Source organism: Nanorana parkeri, unplaced genomic scaffold (assembly GCF_000935625.1).
Source record: "Nanorana parkeri isolate BGI_ZX_2015 unplaced genomic scaffold, ASM93562v1 scaffold418, whole genome shotgun sequence".
In the NCBI taxonomy this organism is placed as follows: Eukaryota; Metazoa; Chordata; class Amphibia; order Anura; family Dicroglossidae; genus Nanorana; species Nanorana parkeri.
Window position 1 is genome coordinate 332939 of NW_017306686.1, and position 17554 is coordinate 350492.

General features: G+C 44.8%; 1 protein-coding gene across 2 annotated transcripts in view; it reads right to left on the reverse strand.

Annotated features, from left to right (window-relative positions):
- The window catches only part of ZZZ3 (zinc finger ZZ-type containing 3), a 34247-nt gene that overhangs the window by 3656 nt on the left and 13037 nt on the right, over window positions 1-17554 (reverse strand). For both annotated transcript variants that reach the window (XM_018559880.1, XM_018559881.1), the window contains exons 3-10: window positions 13644-13782; window positions 12638-12785; window positions 10559-10671; window positions 8358-8426; window positions 8141-8242; window positions 6657-6752; window positions 4023-4178; window positions 2607-2741 (exon numbers count right to left, since the gene is read on the reverse strand). In XM_018559880.1, the coding sequence (XP_018415382.1) occupies window positions 2607-2741; window positions 4023-4178; window positions 6657-6752; window positions 8141-8242; window positions 8358-8426; window positions 10559-10671; window positions 12638-12785; window positions 13644-13782 (958 nt within the window). The remainder of the gene's footprint in view (window positions 1-2606; window positions 2742-4022; window positions 4179-6656; window positions 6753-8140; window positions 8243-8357; window positions 8427-10558; window positions 10672-12637; window positions 12786-13643; window positions 13783-17554) is intronic.

Sequence of the window (17554 nt, forward strand, 5' to 3'; positions counted from 1 at the left end):
ATGCTGGGAACACTGGGGGGGGGGACACATCAACACTGTACTTAGCTGTACACAGAGCGAGGTCAGCCTTTACCCACCCTTGATTTGGTGACCCAATGCTGCACTAAGGCAAGATCTCCCCCTTTCAGACCCCCTAATAGGCAACCAAAGCGCTCAATATCACTCAGAGCTTTACAACTTGTTAGAAAATCTTTGCACAATAAGAGCTCATTTATATGGCATTCACAATGTGCACGGCTTCCTAATTGGGTAAATATTGAACCTAGGGCCAATACGCAGACAGACGTTACCACTCCATCCTCAGGGAGATAGCAGATCTACCCAGTCAGCTTTATTAGTAGTGAATGCCCTAAACAAGGCATAGGCGAACTCCAGCCCTCCAAAAAAAACAAAAACAAGAGGCATTGCAAGACTGACAGCCACACACGACTCCCAGAGGCAGATGCATGATGATATTTGTAGTTTCAGCTGAAGGGCTGGAGATTGCCTACTCCTGCTGTAAACTATACCGCCGCACAGAGCGTGGAACTCATCAAAACACTAAGGCTGGGGCAAGGAGAGTCCTGAGATTAAAGAGACCACAGCAATCAATAAATGGACAATACATTTGCTGGTGATCTTCTTGCAAAGTAAACCATCTCGGGACTTCAACTAGAGAGGATTCACTTTTAAAAACACTTGAGGCCTTCGCTCTGGGTCCCTCTTCTGGTGGGAAGGTGCACTGCATGCTGATCCTGGACTAATCAGCTGCTTTGCCAGCTTTACCAAGCAGATACACCTGCTGGACTTTTAAATGCATCCAAGTCTGGAATCCCATGGCTGGTTTGTCACACAGGCACAGCCCAGCCTCGGGAACCCATTTCATCTAATGAGTTTCATCTAATGAGTTTCTAAGCATGCTGGAAGAAAACGGAGCAGCTCCCTATGGTGGCAGCCGCACTGCTGCTTTGATAAAACATCTGATTGGTGGAGGATGAGAGCCTGCCAATCAGGAGCAAAAGAGCTCTTCTACCTATTCTATAAAAGTGGAAAATGATAAAATATATTCCAGTAAATGTTTATTTACTTTTCTCAGGAGACTACACACACCAGTAGAATTCTGTTACAAAAATTCAGTTTTCAGAAAGTTCATTTGTTTTTCTAATAATTAATGGGGACAAAACAAATATTGTAATATTGAAAAATGAAAGGCCCGGGTTGGAAAATGCTGCTCATCTGAAAGAACAACATTTCTAACTCTTAATCTGATCCTCCGTTGGGAAAATTCATACTTAAGGTGGCCATACACTGTACAAATTTCAGCCAGTCCCTCAGGAACCGAAAGGGTGCAGACAGTGGCACCCCCAATATGCGAATTTCGTCCGGCATCCTTTGATTTGCTGATCAAAGACGGCAGTCGGAAAATCTTCGAACGAACGTAGGCGACAGCCAGTAAGCTACAGGCTCTGTTCAGGTATTCAAAGGAAATACAAAAGCAAACAGATTCCTCGATCAACCTTTGTAAGCGTTGATGGAGGAATAGAGGAATCTGTTCTATTTTTTTCGTTCAGCCCGTGGGTTGAACAAAAAAATAAACTGAACAGGTTATGGCCAGCAAAATTTCATCCGGAATTAGAACTTTCATGGTCACGAACATTCGTTTAAACAATTATGCATGTTATAGCAATGTATGGAAAAACTAAAGGTTTCTGTTAGAGATGCAGCGATACGGATACTAGAATCGGTGCCGCGTATTTGGGTGAGTACTCATTCTCGCCCAAATGCTCTGATGCCTAGCCCGATACTTCCGGCATCAAGAAGCTGGACAGTGAGTCATTACACGCTGCCTGGCTTCCCGATTGGCCGGAAAGTCGGCTCCATGCTTCCTCGTCACTTGTGACGAGGGAGCATGGAGCCGGCTTCCTGTCCAATCAGGAAGCCGAGCAGCGTGTAATGACTCACTGCCCAGCTTCCTGATTGGTCGAGAAGCTGACCAATCAGGAAGCCGGGCACCATGTAATGACGTGGCGCCCTGTTTTCCGATTGGCCGGGAAGCCGGCTTCATGCTACCTCGTCACCTAGTGACAAAGAAGCATGGGGACAGCTTTCCGGCTAATCAGGAAGCCAGGTGGCAAGTCAAGGGGGGGCAGAGAGAGAGTGTGAGAGTATGTGTATAGCCTCTACAACCTCATGGGCTGATGAGCAGAATGCATATATCTTCTTCTATGAATGCAATAAATATTTCAAGGTAAAATAAACATTGCATTAGTCTTTCTTTATTTAATAAGCAATAGAAAACCTGCTCGGATTCTATTTAATGTCAGGTTGGGACAAACTTTTTAAGGGCTTTCCAATTAAATGAGTTGAGTCAATGATGATGAATACCGTTGAATTGTCCGACGAATGATTCCTCAGAATTAAATTCTACTGGTGTATGGCCGGCTTTATCATTGACTGATCTACTGTGTCTACAAATCACAACTCCATTCATTTTAGCATCATTCAGCGCCCCCTGCCTGTAAGAATGGGGCACTACAGAGGAAGCTCCATCATCCTCCAAAATCTGGAAAAAGTATTAAAAACAGAATTAGACAAATTCTCAATTTACACCTCAGGAGTGAACTTACTTTGAAGCCAACATGCTGCACGAAGCCACTGTCAGCCTCCATGTCTTGGAGTCTTTGCTTCTTCAGTTTTTTCAGTTCAAGTAGCTCTTTATACTCTTGTAGGCCACGGCAAGCAGCGGGAATGGACTCCTCATCCTGCAGAGGGGACAGATTAGCATTTGTATATAATTGTCTGGCTACCGATACCAATGTCGTAAAACAAGGACCACCTCTCCACAGATGTTAAGAAAATCTATGCTGATATATAGGAGTTGCTACTGTTGACCCCTTTCTGCAAATGCTATCTGACTGTCTGGCTCCAACCTTCAGAAACGGTCCTGGATTAGTAATTATCAAACTTGCATGAGTTCAATGACTGGAGATACTTAAAACTGAACTCCAGACTAAACAGTAAATGTGTGTGATCTGTATCCATCTCCTTCATGGAATTTAACAAAAACTACAGCTGCAGTAGTGTGGCTGGCACTGCAACGGTTAAATGCTAATTAAAGAACTCCAGGCAAAAATGTTCTTAACCCTTGCAGTGGGGCTACCCCTGCACTACAAGGGTTGGGTGCTAGTTTTGGTGTAGAACAGTAGAAAGGCATCATGGCACACTCACAAACCAGCATGTAAAACAACTTGTCTCACCACTAAGGACAATGACAGAGGTTTGGATACACGTCTTCTGCAAAGGATGTGTAGTTTTGGTGTAGGTGCAAAAATAAAGTTATACACACCCAACCCTTGGAGCCAGCTTGCTCTTAGACCGGTCCTTCCAGCCTCTCTTCTCCTCTGCTCCAGCAGTCTGAGGTCCTGTGAGTCATGTCCTATACATGTATAGGATGTAAGGACACCGAGGGACATACCATCGATGCAGCGGAGCAGGGGCGAGGTTGAAGGGCGCGCTCTACCAGCCAGTTGGCTGCGACAATCAGGTGAGTATAACTTTGTTGTATTGCACCTAGACCAAAGCGAGCTCTACTTGCGGTGCAAGGGTAGCCCTACTTTAAGGGTTAAAAAATGTTTGCATTCTTCAAAACTGCTTCTCTCCAACTACAAGTCTATGAAGATGCAAAAAGCAGCAGCTCAATCGCAAGTCAGAAGGAGGTCAAACTGCATTTCAAACTTCTGCAGCAAACATGCCGATTTGCACATGGAAGCCGGTCTACACCGGCACTAACAGTGAAGTTAAAACCTCAAGGCGCGCAGGTATACATCTGTTGGGTAAAATGAGTCATTGCAAACAGCGATGGCATTATTTTACATCTTTTGGATAATCTGATAAAGTAGTTCGGAATAGAAATTGTGAATGAAATACATCTGGAAGAGGAAACTACGACAGGTGATAGTAGACGCAATATACAGTATCTCCACTATAAAATCATACACGGCGCACAGGAGAGATTTGAACACAGACAAATCGAGCACAATTACCGAGACTTCATCGTCTTCGTCAGCAGCTGCGTCGAGGTCCCGGTAACTGGAGTGGTCGTCGTCCTCTTCCATGAACACAGGTGGTTCGTGTGATGTCATGAAGGTGGAGGGTTTGAACAGATGTTTGTTGAGGACATGCTGTCGCTTACTGGGAGGCTGTGTGTACAAAAGCAGGAAAATACATTAAAGAGAACCTGTTGCCAGACCATTTATTTCAACAACAACCTTGCCATGGGATTATATGAGCATTTGATGTATTTTAGGCATGTTATTGACCTGTAGGAGCATCTCATGTTTAGGCAACTAAAAGGCCTGGGGCTGCTGCTGGGTTCCGCCATCTTGTAGGTGAAGTCATCAGCTCCTTCCAGGATACAGACTGGGAGATGCCAACTCTCCGATGCTGAGGGCCCTTACAACAGTAGGATGCCAAAGCTCCTCTCCAGCCCAACAAGCATACTTCCGATAATAGGATTTTCCAGAAGTGGTAAGGAAAAACTTCCCTGACTCCAGAGCTGGAAGAATGATCCAGCAGACCGTAAACAACCTGATCATGGCCAAATTGTCCCAGGACAAAGGACTGTAGCGCTGAGATAAAGGGGTGCCTCAAACCACAGACCTGCAACTCTAATGAACACCTGAGAGACAGGCAACTCCCAGACTGAAGAACAAGGACATGAAGATTTGCTTGCAGAAGAAACCACCTGGCTTATGCTGCCTGCAGGTGATTAGAGGACTACAGCGCTGATTTCTGAAGAGTCAGGATCCAACCTTATTCATGTTACCAAAGATGGCAAACACCAACTGTTTCCTGCACTGGAGGTCGCTTATGTATCCCACAATGGGGATGCCATGGGAATGCATTATGGCAAACACTGGGGTCAGCACTCTGGTAAACTCATAGGTTACAGGAGCAAGACTAAAAGGTCATAGAGCTGAAAGAACAAGGACTTGTACTCATGAGTCTTGGCTGACCACAGTGGTCAAAAAGTCCTTCTGAGAAAGAGAAGGGATGGTGGACCTGGTGAATGCCATGGACAATTTCTTAAGAGGCTCCAAAAGAGTGTCTCTGTTCTTTTTTGGAGGCCATCTAACAATGCAGAAACTAGTGCTAGCAAGACGTAGGTTAGTCTTTCAGCAGCAGGGCTGCTCCTCGGACACTAGTTAAAAACCGAGGCATACTGATACTGGGAAGGATTTCTTAGGTTGGCTTACAATTTTTTTTTTGTTTGCCAGTGTCAAATCCTGCTGAAGGTAGCAGTATAATCTGAAGGAGAAAGGCTTCCTGTGTCCCTCATTGCATGACAACAAAAAACCAGATTGTTCTGTGCTTTTACCTACAAATTGTTAAGCTGGTGACAGGGTGATAAACATTGTGATATTAGCCAATATAAACACAACTGTAATTGCCAAGGTTAACAGAGTAACAGGTTCTCCAGGGTTCTTCTTAATGCTCTGGGATGGGGGTAAGTTGGGGGTTGGAGGGGCAAGACAAGGGCAGTTTACAAGTTTTTAAACTTTTTACAAAAGCTTCACTATATACACTGAGTGGCCAGACTATTATGACCACCCCATCAGTACTTCGTTGGGCCGCCTCGTGACTCCACGAGATGTTGAAAGGTGATGCGAGGAATCTGACACTGCACTGTTGCCCTTCTGTTGTCTTGTACCAGTCTTGCCACTCTCCGTTCTGCCCTAACATTGACTAGTCGCTGACGGCCACAATTCGCACGTTCAGACCCAGATTTTCGGCTGACAGTCCGGTCTTTAAACACTTTAACAACAGCTGCTCTTGAACATTTACCAATTCTGCTGTTTTGCTGATACTCGCTCCATGGCTCCGAGCGCCAACAATCATCCCACGTTCAAAGGCTGTTAAATTGCGTTGTTTCCCCGTATCTTCAGAAAAAAATCACTTCTACTGCCGTGGTAAACAACCTGCTTCCCTATTTATAATGGTCTGGCCCTCTAGCAACTTCAGCGCGAAATTATAGCTAATTTGCCTACAAACGTCAGGTGGTCATAATAAACTGGCCTCTCAGTGTACAATCTTTGTCTTTCAAATCACCAGGAGGGTCATTTAAAAAGCAGCCTTACCGCTGCTTAAAAACACAAAAACACAGCGATGTGCTTTACAAATTTGTTCTGTACTCCCCTGAATGACGATTCTGTAAATGGAAAAAAAAGCTGGGAGGAGAACCCAATCATGTCACCTGTCAAAGTCACAGGACCTGCTCTCCTGCAATGACAGAGCTCTCTCAGTTCCATTGAGTAGAACCTCATGGGCCTTTGCCAGCTACACCTTGCTGCCTGATTTTTATGAATGAGATGGGCTGCAGGGGTCTGTAGTGCATAACAGTGAGCAGATAAATGAACCCCTATGGATTATCGAAATAATAATGAATTCACCTATGCAATACAATATTTCCTTACTAAAATAAAAACAAACATAAATTCAGAGATAATAAAAGATTCACTAACGGCAGACAGGGCGGCACAAGGAAATCAGAATATGCTTACTGATCACAAAATAAAACATGGAGAAAAATCCATCATAAAAATAACAAACCTGATGCCTTCTAATAACATATACAAGCACAAGCATTAGGCAGCCGGTATCCCCTCACCCTTTTATACCTTTTTAGAATACATGTAAAGGTTTGGAGTTCGCCCTGGCACTGGGATGCCAGCTTTGGTCAGTTTTATAAAGTACTTCTGCACTCGGCTGGCAACCTGCGAAAACAAGTCACAATGATTAAAAAAAAGCAACTGTATTATCCAGAAGGATGAGTGAGCACAAAGCCAACTACCAGCCTGAGGAACAGTCTGTCCGGTGTTCACAGTAGAAGAGCTGAAGGTTTATCACTGGGCCTGGAACTACCATCCACTTCTACATTCTGTGCCATACCGCAGCTTGCATTGTATGAATGGGTGGGACGCAAAGTAATTGCTGCAGTGTAGAGAAAGTTTGTACTGTACAGTGGATAGATCTGCTCTCCACTATAAACACACATTTATATCCACTTACTGTGATTCCCCTACCATTAACTCTCCAGCCTGTGTCCCTACCACAATCCCTTGAAGCCATAATAATATAATGATCACTTTAATGATCTCCCCAGCAGAGCCAATCTAATGCATAGAGTTAGGAAGGAAGACATCCGAACGATGCTGAACTCACTATGGCCCATAAAAAAAGTGTCAGTGCCCTTTGAGCCAAACAATTCATCAGTCTTTAAAGAGGCCCTGTCACCAACTGAAACAATTGCAGTAAAAAATTGGAGTTACGTACCTGGTAACTCTGTTTCTAGGAACCTTCCAGGACAGCATTAGAGAGATAGGCTCCTCCCACCACAAAAAAATCCAGTAATGTGAATGCTTACTTGACTATTTCAGCAGTCAATTCCCTAGGACAGCCCTCTCCCTTCTTGCACATCATTGCTCCTCTGGATTACCTAATCATTGTCTATGCTGGTCCAGCTTCTCCATCCCTCCCCACATAACCTTTTATGAAGATGCCAAGAGAGTAATAAAGAGCAATACAATAGAACAGGGGTAGGCAAACTCTGGCCCTCCAACTGTGGTGCAACTACAATTCCCATGAGGCATTGCAAGACTGACAGCCACAGACATGACTCCCAGAGGCAGAGGCATGATGGGATTTGTATGTTTGCCACAGCCGGAGGGCTAGAGTTTCCTTACCCGGCAACACAGGGTCACTTAAGTGACAGCTTCTGGTCTGCTGACATCACACCCAAAGATGGTGGCACCCAGCAGCAGTCTCGTGGCTTTTGGGTGTCTACCAAAGGGAGGCTTTTACAGGAAAATAACATGCATAAAATACATTAAGTGCACATGTGATCTTATGGGAAGTTTTTTGTTGATATGAATGGTCTGGTGACAGGGTCTCTTTAGCAATTACATACCGGCTCTAACTAGAGTAACTCTGAGCTTTTGCAGGGCTGATGGAGAGAGTAGTACTAATGTAAACCTGTTGAACTTCATCTGCAAAGCACAGGATCATGTCAAGATCCCCTCAGGACAGACAACACTTGCATATTCCCCACTGTGCAGGACGTTCTTGTGTCATAGACAGTGAAGGACAGTAGCAGGCTACTCACTTGTTTGGCCGTCCTGTTTCCTAACTCGTCTGCAATCTTTTGCCACCGCTTGGATTCCACCTCTTCCGGGGGGAACTTCAAAAGCAGCTGCTCCAGTTTTTTCTATTCGATCATAAAAATACAACAATCGAGTGTTCAGCGTAATTCAAAAAGAGCAAATGTATTAAACTGGAGGAAAGGAGATCAGAATGACACCGTGATGGACTGGATCCCTTACCTGTTCTTCCACTGTCCACAACTGATTGAAGGTTCCCGCCTTGGAGTCCACACAGAGTCTGCCTCTTACCTGTAATACAACAAGTCAGAATGAGCTGCTCTCTGACTAAATCTTCCCCCCACACCATTCAGCTGTTTTTGCATAATTTGCATAAACTCAGGAAGGAAACTTGATTCCATGTTATACTAGTATGGGTAGTGCAGTTAGCACTCCTGCCTTGTAGCATTGGGGGCCTCGGTTTGAATGCCCCTTTTATGATCATTTGCTTAGAGTTTGCATGTCCTCCCTGTGCTTGTGTGGGTTTTCACCAGGTAGTCTGGGTTCCCTCCCCATGCAGGTAGGTTAATTGACTACTGTTTAAAGCACTGCAGGAGATTTGTCATTAACCCATGCAGTGGGGCCACCCCCGCACTGCAAGGGTTAAGTGCTTGTTTGTGTCTTGGGACACTCAAGCAAAGCTCTGAGCCGGCCAGCTGTCACAGCGCTCCCTCCAGCCTGCCGCCTCCTCTGCTGCAGCATTGGAATCTTTCCCAGCGCCCTCACATCTATACACTGTGTGTAGACATTGATGATTTACTGGACCTGCAGAGGAGGGGGGGGGGGGGGGGGCGCGCGAGGGGGACTGGAAGGACCGGTCTAAGATCAAGCCGGCTCAGAGCTTCTAGTGAGTCTAGCTTTTTTATTTTTTAACCTAGACACAAACAAGCTTTTAACCCTTGCAGTGCAGGGCTAGCCCCACTTCAAGCGTTAATAAAAGATTTCCTGGACTCCTTCTTTAACTTGGCCGTAGTATGTGTGCAGGTCTAAAAATCCAACTGCAGCCTCCTATGGCAGACCTTGGTAACACTCGGTCTAGAGGCTAATACAGCTCTGGTATGCATTTCAAACACAGAGCCACAGACATATGTCTCAAAGAGAATATAAAACACTAGATATAAATATATTTGGCATCATGTGTAGCCAGGGGGTGGAACTATGGGCTGCTTCTCCCAAACGTATCAGGCTAACCTTGATTTTTTTTTTTTAAGGACCCTACTTAAAGAGCTGCAACTCAATAGGGCCCAGAAAAGTGACTTGCCCCACTCCATGCCAGTCTGTTCATACAGGGCTGTACCGAGATTACATTACAAAGAGGCAGTCACAAAGGGAAAAGATCCCACTGCTCTCTATCAGCATGCTCTGCAAAACAGAGTCATGGGTACTCCGCATATTAAACCTGAGCTCCATCAGCTAAATACAGAGATAAAATATGCATATGGGAGCGGTTTCAAGCCCCCTCAATGTGATAGCAATTAAAGTAAAAAAAAAAAAGAAAAAAACAGTTTTAAAAATAATATTAAATAAATTAAATGTGAAAATAATATAAAAAAATGTTTTAAGTCGCCCGCCCCTTCGAGCACGCGCATTTTCATGTAAACAGGCGTCGGGTGCGCCTACGTACAAAAACGACGATCTCGCTACACATGTTGGGAATCCCCGCGCACGCCAGAGTAAGAGCAATAATTCTAAGGCCAGCATTTACTTGCATCTCTAAACTGATGACCTGTGGGGGCTTTTTAAGCGTCGTGTATGGGCTTTTTGGGGTACTGAAATCTGTTGCAGTTTCACGGACGCACACAATTTTTTACCTGGGCATGTTGGGCATCTATTTACTCGTTTTGTTTTGGGGCATTAAATTTAACTTAAGTGCATTTTTCACTAACTTTTTGGGTTTGATAAGTTGTGCTAATGTCGTGCAACATAAAAATTTGCAACTGCCGCCATTTTATTCTATAGGGACTTGGCTTTCAGAAAATATATAATGTTTGGGGGTTTGAAGTAATTTTCAGGCCTAAAATGTGGATTATAACATGGACGCAAAAAATGGAAAAAAAGGCCTTGGTCCTTAAGGGGTTAAAGTAGTTTATGAATTAGATGGATTTGAGCCAAGAGGGCTTTATTACACCTTTTACACAGACATTAATGGACCTGGCACATAATGAATGGGTTGTTTTCTTTGTTTTAGAATGGTTCTCTGATGTCCGTAAGCTTTATATATAGTTTATACTCTGCCGTGGCATCTTGGATTAGAGGCTGAAAATATCTTAATTTGTAATGGTCCTGATGCACAACACTGATATCTGATGCACAATTATGCATTATCTAAGGATCTTCATCAAATATCACCTATGGGTACAGACTTCCCAAAACCCTTCTCTTACCTGGGACATGTTAATCACAGAGCATTCCTGATCATCACTCTGGGGCAGGACAGAATAACAGGAAGGCTCTCCATCTTTTTCTCCTGTTCTCTGAGAGTTGGCATGTAACCCAGCTGGCCGGAGCAAAACAAATAGGGAACGTTCTGCGTTAGTGATATCATTATACAATGTGAACCAAAATATATTGCCTTATATTAAAGGGACACTAAACTCAGGAGTTAAATCCTAAAAATGCATTCAAGTATCCTAACTATTAAAAGGAGAACTATGGGGTCAGGGCTTTTCCCCATAGTTCTCCTAAGGGTAACAGGAGGACACAAACTAGCGTCCTCCCATCACCCTAAGCTCAGTATACCGCGAGCTACAGCTCGCGGTATACTGAGATGCCGCAGCCGGAATGGATCCCGACAATTCTGTCTGGATCCACCCAGCTGCGTGAGTGACAGCTGGCTCTGCCTATCTAGAGGCAGAGCCAGCTGTACCCGCCCCCGTCCGTTCCGCCAGTAAGCGCTGGAGGATCGGACAGGGGAGGGGGGAATCCTTGCAGGGAGCCGTGAATGAGTCACGGCTCTCTGCAGGGACAGGATCAAGAAGTGAGCGAGCGACGGTATGAGTTCGCTCACATCCCGATATACTGAGCCGACCCGTGACAGTTTCATTGTCACAGGTCGGCTCAGATTATGAGGCTGAGTGAAAATCACTCGCCTCATAATTCTCCTTTAACAAAAAAGTATCTTATGTGTGTATCACGTGGCTGTAGATCCTCAAATCATCTCTCAATCCCTGCTGACACTGTCCTTCCTCCTTATACAAGCTGAATCCTGTGTGAACTAGACCTTTGAAAGGAAGCGTCTGAACAAGGACTCTAAGGCCCCGTTCCCACTGCGCGATATGCAAATCGCGCGTTTTGCCGCGCGATGTCGCGTTCAAGCTTGCATTGAGCAAGCTTGAATCGCGGCTAAATCCGCTCCAAAAAGGGTCCTGCTGTAGCGACACACGACCCGCGACAGCAGGACCCTTTGCACCATTAGATTGCATTGGAGCGCGATATCGCGTGGTAATTTGCCGCGATATCGCGGGAATTACCGCGCGATAAATCGCTCAATGTGAACGGGGTCTAATGGCAGGATCACAAGGTTTTTATTTAATAAAAGCTGCAGATTTTAAAATTTTGAAACTGACTTTTGAAATTGCATTAAAATGTTAAAACCTCTTTTAGTGATTGGAGTTTACATCTAATTTAATCATCATATTTTCCCACAATGCCTTAGATGAATAAAGACAAGAATCTGTTCACTATAAAACAAACCTACATTAAAAAATCTCTCTCTTATACTCTCAGCTTAATGCCCTCTCTTCCACAGCCACCCACCGATATGTCTCGAATTGGCAGCGGGATCTTCGACACACTAGACCCCCCGAAGAGTGGGGATCGATCTGGGATACTATCTCCAGGTGCTCTCGCAATATCACCACCCAAGAGGCAGCCTATAAAGTACTCTCCAACCTTCCCGGCCAATCAGGAAGCTGAATGGTGAGTCATTACCTGCCTCCGGTTTCCTGATTGGCCAGAAAGCCGACTTCATGCTCCCTCGTCACCTACTCCACCTGGCTTCCTTAATGGGACTTCCGGTATCGGTGAGTACCGAAAAACAAATATCGGTACTCGATACAGAAAAAAATGGTATAAGAATGCACCGATACTAAAAAACAAATAAAAATAATATATATATACATATATATATCTCTAAGGCCCAGTGGTGGAAGAATGGACATATAGAGCCCAAGCTGGTGGAACACCACAAGTTGCTCCTAATATCAGCTCAGACAGGGTACCTCGCAGTCAGGTCAAGAGCTGCTGAACATTTTTGGAAACTGCCAACAGTATATATTAGGACAATTATAAGGTAACTGTTGTCACAAGTTTTTGGGCAGAAAAATATGAACCTATAGGATACCTGTCAGATGTCACATGCTTGGCTACACAGCGTGGAGGAGATATATCACCAGACTGGGTGCGCCACATTCCAAAACTGTGAAATTGGGATCAGCCAGACTTCCGTCATAATACTTTCTAACCTTTATCAAAAATGAGCTTCACTCTTCTCGAATTCCGCTTCCGGTTTCTGAACTCTCTTTCGAAGTTTCCAAGAGCTAAAGTATACTGGTCCCAAGAAATTTCTGGTAACTGGACGATCCTCTGAGTGCGCGGTATCCCGATGTCCATCTAATTAGGGAGAAAGAAAAAAAATCGGTTCCAGACTCACCTCCCAAACATTGGCACCTACTGAACTCATGCATTGGGGTGTCATCCTAAATAACTTGCAATGTAATGATTTACCATGCATTTCACCAATGCAGAGGTCTGAAGGGGGCTTCTGGAGAGAGATGTAGAGCTGCCACTGCTGAATTCCTGAATATTTGAGTTGCCTGGTTGATATGTGGACCTGCGAAGGTCGATTTACTAACAGTACATTTAACACTAAGCCAAATGGATGTTCACCGAGCTTGGTAAAGAAGGTGAAGCTGCGTTCGCTTCAGTCATCCAATTATGTATTTTGCTAAGGTAAAAGCCTTTGTTCCTTAAACCGGGCCATACACCATTCAGATGTCCGCAAATAACTTCTAAAATAAGGTGTGTACTGAAAACAGGTTTTATTCAATAACTTATTAGCAGACACAGCAAGGACATTTTCCTCGAGTTCCCAAAAGTTATAAGAAGCCAGTAGTACTCAACTCACCAGATTCCACCTATAATGGGAATAACATATTTAAACAGCAGCAGTGTGTGCAGAAAAGTGTAATTAGCTCATCAAAAGGTTTGATAGGTGCTACCCTCTGAAATGGTTAAAGTGACACTAAACTCAGGCGTTAAGCCTTAAAGGAGAACTATGGGGTTAGGGCTTTTCCCCATAGTTCTCCTTAGGGTAACGGGAGGACACAAACTAGGGTCCTCCCGTCACCCTAAGCTCAATCGAGTGATACACAAATAAGACATTGTTATTAATAGTTAAGGTTCTTGAATGCATTTTTAAGGTATAACTCCGGAGTTTAGTGCCACTTTAATTTTCAGACTACACTATACCTTCTTTTGAAGCTTCTCCACAAAACCAATAGGATCGATCAGCGCGTCCTTCTGTCGATCGGCTAAGTTCTCAACGTCCAACACGGATTGTGATCGCTGAGCCTCCAGCACTGAGATAGTCTGTAAAAGCCTCTGATAACTGGAAGGAAGAAAGAAAAAAAATGACAATCGGCACACACAGCTGGCGTCTCCGGCAGGACGCACTGTGACCATACAGAAATCATTACATTGAGTGAAATGAAGATTCTCAGATACACAGTAGAGGATCAGACCCGGTCACACAGCAAGGTTTACCACATAAAAGAAGATTAATACAAAATAGGAAATGTCAGGATACAACGAGGGGAATTTATCACAACTGGAGCAGACAATCTGGAGCAGCCGTGCACGGCAACCAATCGGCATCCACTTTTCATTTTCAAACCTTAACTGAACAAACTGAAGAGAGAAGCTGGTTAGTTGCCCAGGGCAACTGCTCCAGATTCTTCTGCTCCAGTTTGGATAAATTCCCCCCATTGTGTGACTAACTAAACATTGGCGGACTACCAAAAACAAAATCTGTTTCCTTTAAACTGCCCATAGGTGGCGCTGCTGGCAAATACAGTACACACATTAAAGGGCCAGTCGATGGATTGGTACATGCTGGTGGGCTCCGCCATCTTCTTAGATCTTGCCAACAATTGTAAGAAGCTTTTTAGTAATTCAATCAAACTTCTCTCCCGAAGTGAGATATTGGTTTTAGCAAGAAAGTCCCTTACAAAGGATCAGGAAATCTCTTCAAAGGGGACAAATTTTTTTCAATAGGAGTGAGGACCGATTGGAATTCACTTGACTTTGCCTTTCTGTTGGGGTAACACCGGCACCCCCCTATTTCTTGTATGAGCAACACGAGGACAGGAAGGGAGGGATGATCTTTCGGATTAGGATGTAGTAATAAAAACTGGACCAAATTTCTGAATCTTAGCTACCGGTATTTCGGTACCGAGTACCGGAAGTCCTATTTAGGAAGCCAGGCGTTGTGTAAAGACTCGCCACCCGGCTTCCAAATTAGCAGGGAAGCCGGCTTCCCAGCCAATCAGAAACCTGGGCGCCACGTCATTACATGGCGCCCAGCCTCCTGATTGGCCAGCTTCCCGAAAAATCAGGAAGCCGGGCAGCGCATCATTACACGCTGCCTGGCTTCCTGATTGGCCAGGAAGCCTTCTCCATGCTTCCTCATCACCAAGCGACAAAGGAGCATGGAGCCGGCTTCCCGGCCAATCAGGAAGCCGGGCAGCGTGTAATGAGGCGCTGCCCAGCTTCCTGATATCGGAAGTATCGGGCTAGGCATCGGAGCATTTGGCCGAGAACGAGTACTCTTTATTGCTATCACACATGGGCTAACAAGCGCTTGTGTGATAGCATTTGGAGGTGACAGGTACTCTTTATTGACCCTGTCACCTCCAACACAGGAGTTCTAGCACAGTACGGGGACAGAGGTTGAGGGAGGTGACAGAGCCTGTCACAGCTCCACGGGTCCGGCTCTGTCACAGCTCCACCATCCAGCTTTGTCACCGCTCCACCATCCAGCTCTGTCACAGCTCCACCATCCAGCTCTGTCACCACTCCACGCACCCTGCTCTCGCTTGCCCGGCACCCGGAACGATATGTCCCAGGCATCGGGCAATACGAATTCAGTAAAAATGCCCTGTATCGGTCCCGATGCTAGTATCGGGACATCCCTATTTGCTACCCTAGACAAAAATGAGCCCTACTGCAAGGGTTAACATTTTTACCTGGAGTCCCAAAAACTGACTCTGGAATGACATAGGAAGGCAGGTATAACATTTAATTACGCTTACCTCCATTCTCGTAATCAGAACTCATCAGAAATGTACTGGCTTACCGAGGACATGCACCGGCCCCGGAACATTTTAACAAACGTAGATTGTACACAGTAACACTGTACACAAAGAGGGGCACGGTGCCGTCTCCGGCCTGCATTTGATCTTGATGATTGGTTGTCATGGCGATCACATAATCATGATTGCTTCCTAATCAATAGAGACCAGGAGCTGTCAGTGGCAGTGCTGCTTCCAAACAGCTTCTCTCATCATTGGGAACTGTAATGGGGAAACCCTAATCAATAGGTTACAGACATCAAGTCTATAAATTAAGAGGGGCCCCGGCTGCTCTCCAGTTGAGAAAAGCTTTACTTTATTTTATAGTTTTGCAGTTCAATTCTTCAGAAAATGTTTTAAAGAGACGTGATCACCTTCCTCATTTAGGGTGTAAAGCCCCCCCTGACCATTTCATACTCATTGTTTCAGCGCTCTCCTCCCCACAATACCCGGTGTCAGACCTCATCTCAGTAGTTTCTGAAATCAGCCTCTCCATTATGTGACAGCACTCGGTGCTAGCGACTTGCCTCTAGGTCTGAGCACTGCATCATGGGAGGTTAACTACTTCTGCATACCCAGAAAGGCCAACTTGTTTGCAGTGGCGGCCTTAGAGAAAGGAGCGGCCGGGGAGACCTGGAAGGGTGAGAATAAAGCGGTCGGGGGGATAGTCTTTTTTTTTTACAGTCGGACGAGCCCTGAATGGGAAAGGACGCCGTCTCTTTAAGACCCCCTTCCCTGGCATAGACTGTATGTTGTAATTGAAACTATAGTGTTTCCAGGAATTAAGTCGGCGTGGCTCCTTGAAGACAGATTCCACTTGAATGGGCAGCTGTTCCATGCCTGGTGTAAAGACAGAGACCCTTTTATAGATCTCTATGGGGCTTGTCCTCCCTCAGTGATCAGAACACCGAGTAGAACAATATTTCTAACGCCGGCAACAGAGGTCTATGCCAGGATTTACTTTTCTTTAATGGTGGGACTTATCTGGATTGATAGGAGGTCAATACATGCTCATGTGACTTTATTTTATGCTTTTCACACAACTTCTGCTTATTAGTGTACTTCATGGTCAGGAATTGGCTATCAGCACCAGCAACATAACTTTCCTCTAATAAAGTGCGTCCTGTGTCCTACTGGCTGTTGCCGGACAATCCCTGCAGCATTGATCTTGCAGCACTGCAAGGGTTAAAGCAGAAAACCGGGCAAAACTCTAAGTGACAAATAGCACCTTGCGCTAAACCCTGTGTAGCTGCAAGCACTATGAGAAGTGTTACCCTCTGAATATATCAAATTATAATGAATGCTGCGCTTCATCTAGAACAATACATAAACAAATCTCTATAATAAATATGTGCTTAAATAATACATGCAATCAAAAACGTGTTAACAATGAATCTTCTTGTAAATAATAATCCTCTGGAAAGTTCAATCATATATTCCGTGTTCCAATATACACAAATGTGGAATCACACGTATATAGTGCTCAGGATTTATCCCAAGTGCACCACACTCTTTATCCTTCCACTGTGAAAGTTCTTTGTACAAAGTCCATACGTCACCTCCAATTATCACCCAGGTATTTATTATAGAGATTTGTTTATGTATTGTTCTAGATGACGCGCAGCATTCATTATAATTTCAAAACTCTTCGTAACCCTTGCAGTGGGGCTATGCAATGCAAGGGTTGAGTGCTCATTTTGTCTTGGTGCCAAAATTAAAATTAGACTCACCCAATCTTCCGAGCCGGCTTGCTCTTAGACCGGTCCCTGGAGCCTCTCTCCCCCTCCGCTGCAGCATTCTAAGGTCCCAGAGTCATTATGTTCAATACACAGTGTATAGAAAGTGAGGACAAAGAGGGACATGGCACCGCTGCAGGGGAAAGGGAGGTAGACTGGAGGGAGCACTCTGGGGCTCGGGTGAGTATAACTCTTTTATTTTGGCACCTACTCTTTTTTTTGGCACCTAGCCAAAATTGAGCACTTAAACTTGCTTTGTGTGGATAGCCCCCTTGCAAGGGTTAGGAGCAGTTTT